The 2,417-nt window shown below is 35.6% G+C and overlaps 1 protein-coding gene across 1 annotated transcript; it reads right to left on the minus strand.

Moving 5' to 3' along the window:
- Positions 1–409: 409 nt before the first annotated feature.
- On the minus strand, positions 410–1,662 carry LOC121788449 (protein FAR1-RELATED SEQUENCE 5-like; the record flags this gene model as incomplete). The annotated part of the gene is made up of 2 exons (XM_042187121.1): positions 1,653–1,662; positions 410–1,172 (listed from the first exon to the last, which is right to left on the minus strand). Coding segments are annotated over exons 1-2 (773 nt in total), but the record flags the coding sequence as incomplete, so codon positions are not given.
- Between the last annotated feature and the right edge of the window lie 755 nt (positions 1,663–2,417).

The raw sequence follows: 2,417 nt of genomic DNA on the forward strand, positions 1-2,417 counted from the left end.
TAATTATTTCCCCACATTGGAATAACATAAATCTCAAGCTCGTCATTCCATAATAACCACGTCAATTTTTTTCACACAAAGCACTTAATCACATAGAATCAAACGTTTCAAAATTCCCCAAAATTCCAATTACATGAAAAGAAGTCACAAAAGTTTGGGATGTTACACCCGTGAAAGGACATAATATCATGCAATACCTACGTATACAATCGTTTGCGTGGCATCAGATTAATCCAACGAAAATATAATGAATGAATAACGGAATGGTAATGTACGAATATGTACTTATAATGCATTTGTTATAATTGACAATTACCAGGAAATCTAATCTAAATAATGCAACTGTTATACTAAAATAATGAATGAAAACGTAATTATAATGCACATACTATTGCAGAAACATATATACCTGTTTGTGTTGTAGGTGGTGTCGAAGGCTACAATGTCACCAAACATATGGTAATTCCTTTTCATTAATCCGTCACACCAAAACAACGCAACCAACTGGTTGTTTTCATTAACCTCATAATGATATGTGTACGACTCAGACATCTCCTTCTTTTTCGCCATGTCGTCCAATACCATTTGCACATCGAAACCATGCGCATATGCTTTAATGTCGCGTGAAGCATTCCTGATGTCACCCACCGTACAACCGACGAGGTCAAACCCACCGAGAGTTTCTTTCAAAACCTTAAATGTCAATGTGGGTCCAATATTCGCTTTTGAACAATCCAAAATGAATTTCTGGTGAACGTCATCCAAATGACGGTTCACAGACATAAACTTCTGATGCTCGGACTCAACCATCTCATGGGTATGAACCTCATTGAAATCATGTACCATATAACCTGGATGTCCATTATCAGAGAAATACTTGAATGAAATGCTAGCTTTACAACCACATCTCTTCGATAAGCGTCGGCGTTTGATTGAGAAACCGGAACGTGCATTCAACTGATCATCGTCGATGGACTTCTTATGGCCCTCCCTATTGCATACGACGTAATACCACGTTGTAACTTCGTCCACCTTCCTCACACCTTGTTTGCGCGTGTCAAACCCGACGGCCCTAGCATACACATCATAAAACGCGAGTGCAAACTCTAATGTTTCGAACCTCTGACCAACTAGAGGCTTTAATTGCTCAGAACATGCAGGTACAACGCGTTCTGTTTACAAACACGACACAGTATACATGTTCATGTAAAGATAAATTATAGAGAATATACTATACATTATATAACCTAAACGGGTGCATTACATAAGCATACTTATACATTACATGTATAATTATTTATACCTAGTCATTCAACATTAAATCAAACACTAAACGGATGGCACCAATTCACGGACATACGTAAATGTTTGGAATCGCATATTACACCACAAACCTGGGCCAAGAAATCTGCAACACTACGGGAATGATTGAAAACCAATTTAACATGAAATAACAACACCTATAAGCTTGAATGAACCGTAGCAACAACAAAACCATTAAACAACTAAAATGATTCAATAAATCAGTACCCAATCACACAAACATGAAACACAAATTCGCTGATTTAAACATATTGGGTCGTGCGGCTGAATTTCCAAAAATAATTGACAGCAACCAAATCAATACACATGGGCGAAAATTGCAATATTACCTTCTTCCATTGATACTCGAAACACCGGGGATGAACCGTATTCGTTAGATTTAGATTCAAAACAGTTGTTCACCAATGACAGAAACTTCGATTTGCAAAAGGAACTCGGCTACACGCGGGATTATGGACGCAATGAACTAAATCTGGAAAAGATTTGCTGATAAACTGCAATCAGCGTGGAGGGAGGAATTCACGCCTCATACCATAACTAACTAGAAGAGAGAATTTCAATTTTTACCCTCACACACGTAAAAAACGCATGCAATCTGATAATTGGATCAACTTATTTTGTCCATTAGATCGGCTGAAATAAAGGGTGGAGATTAAGAAGGAAATTGAATTTAATAGGTAAAAAGGATTTGAATACAATCATATATATATATATATATATATATATATATATTATAATATATATATAAGTGGCAATTTTTTTCATACTTGTATTATTCATTATGGGTGCGTTAGGTTTGGTGGATATAATAGATAAGATTGATAAGATAGAACATAATTTCATTAGATTTGAGGGAAAGGAGGTGGATGAAAGAAGACAGCTGGATTTCCATGTTCTATCTCACATCGTAGGAAGTTTAGAGCATCTCCGACCATTATATAATTCAAACTCAATGGCGGATCCAGGATGTAATAATCGTGGGGTCGAATTAAACAAGATAATAAATATAATATTAGATATATTTATGCAAAAATACATAAAATATACATATCACAACCTTTTGTTATGCGGTATAGTTTTACTTTTACGAATAT

This window comes from Salvia splendens, unplaced genomic scaffold, assembly GCF_004379255.2.
Source record: "Salvia splendens isolate huo1 unplaced genomic scaffold, SspV2 ctg1048, whole genome shotgun sequence".
In the NCBI taxonomy this organism is placed as follows: Eukaryota; Viridiplantae; Streptophyta; class Magnoliopsida; order Lamiales; family Lamiaceae; genus Salvia; species Salvia splendens.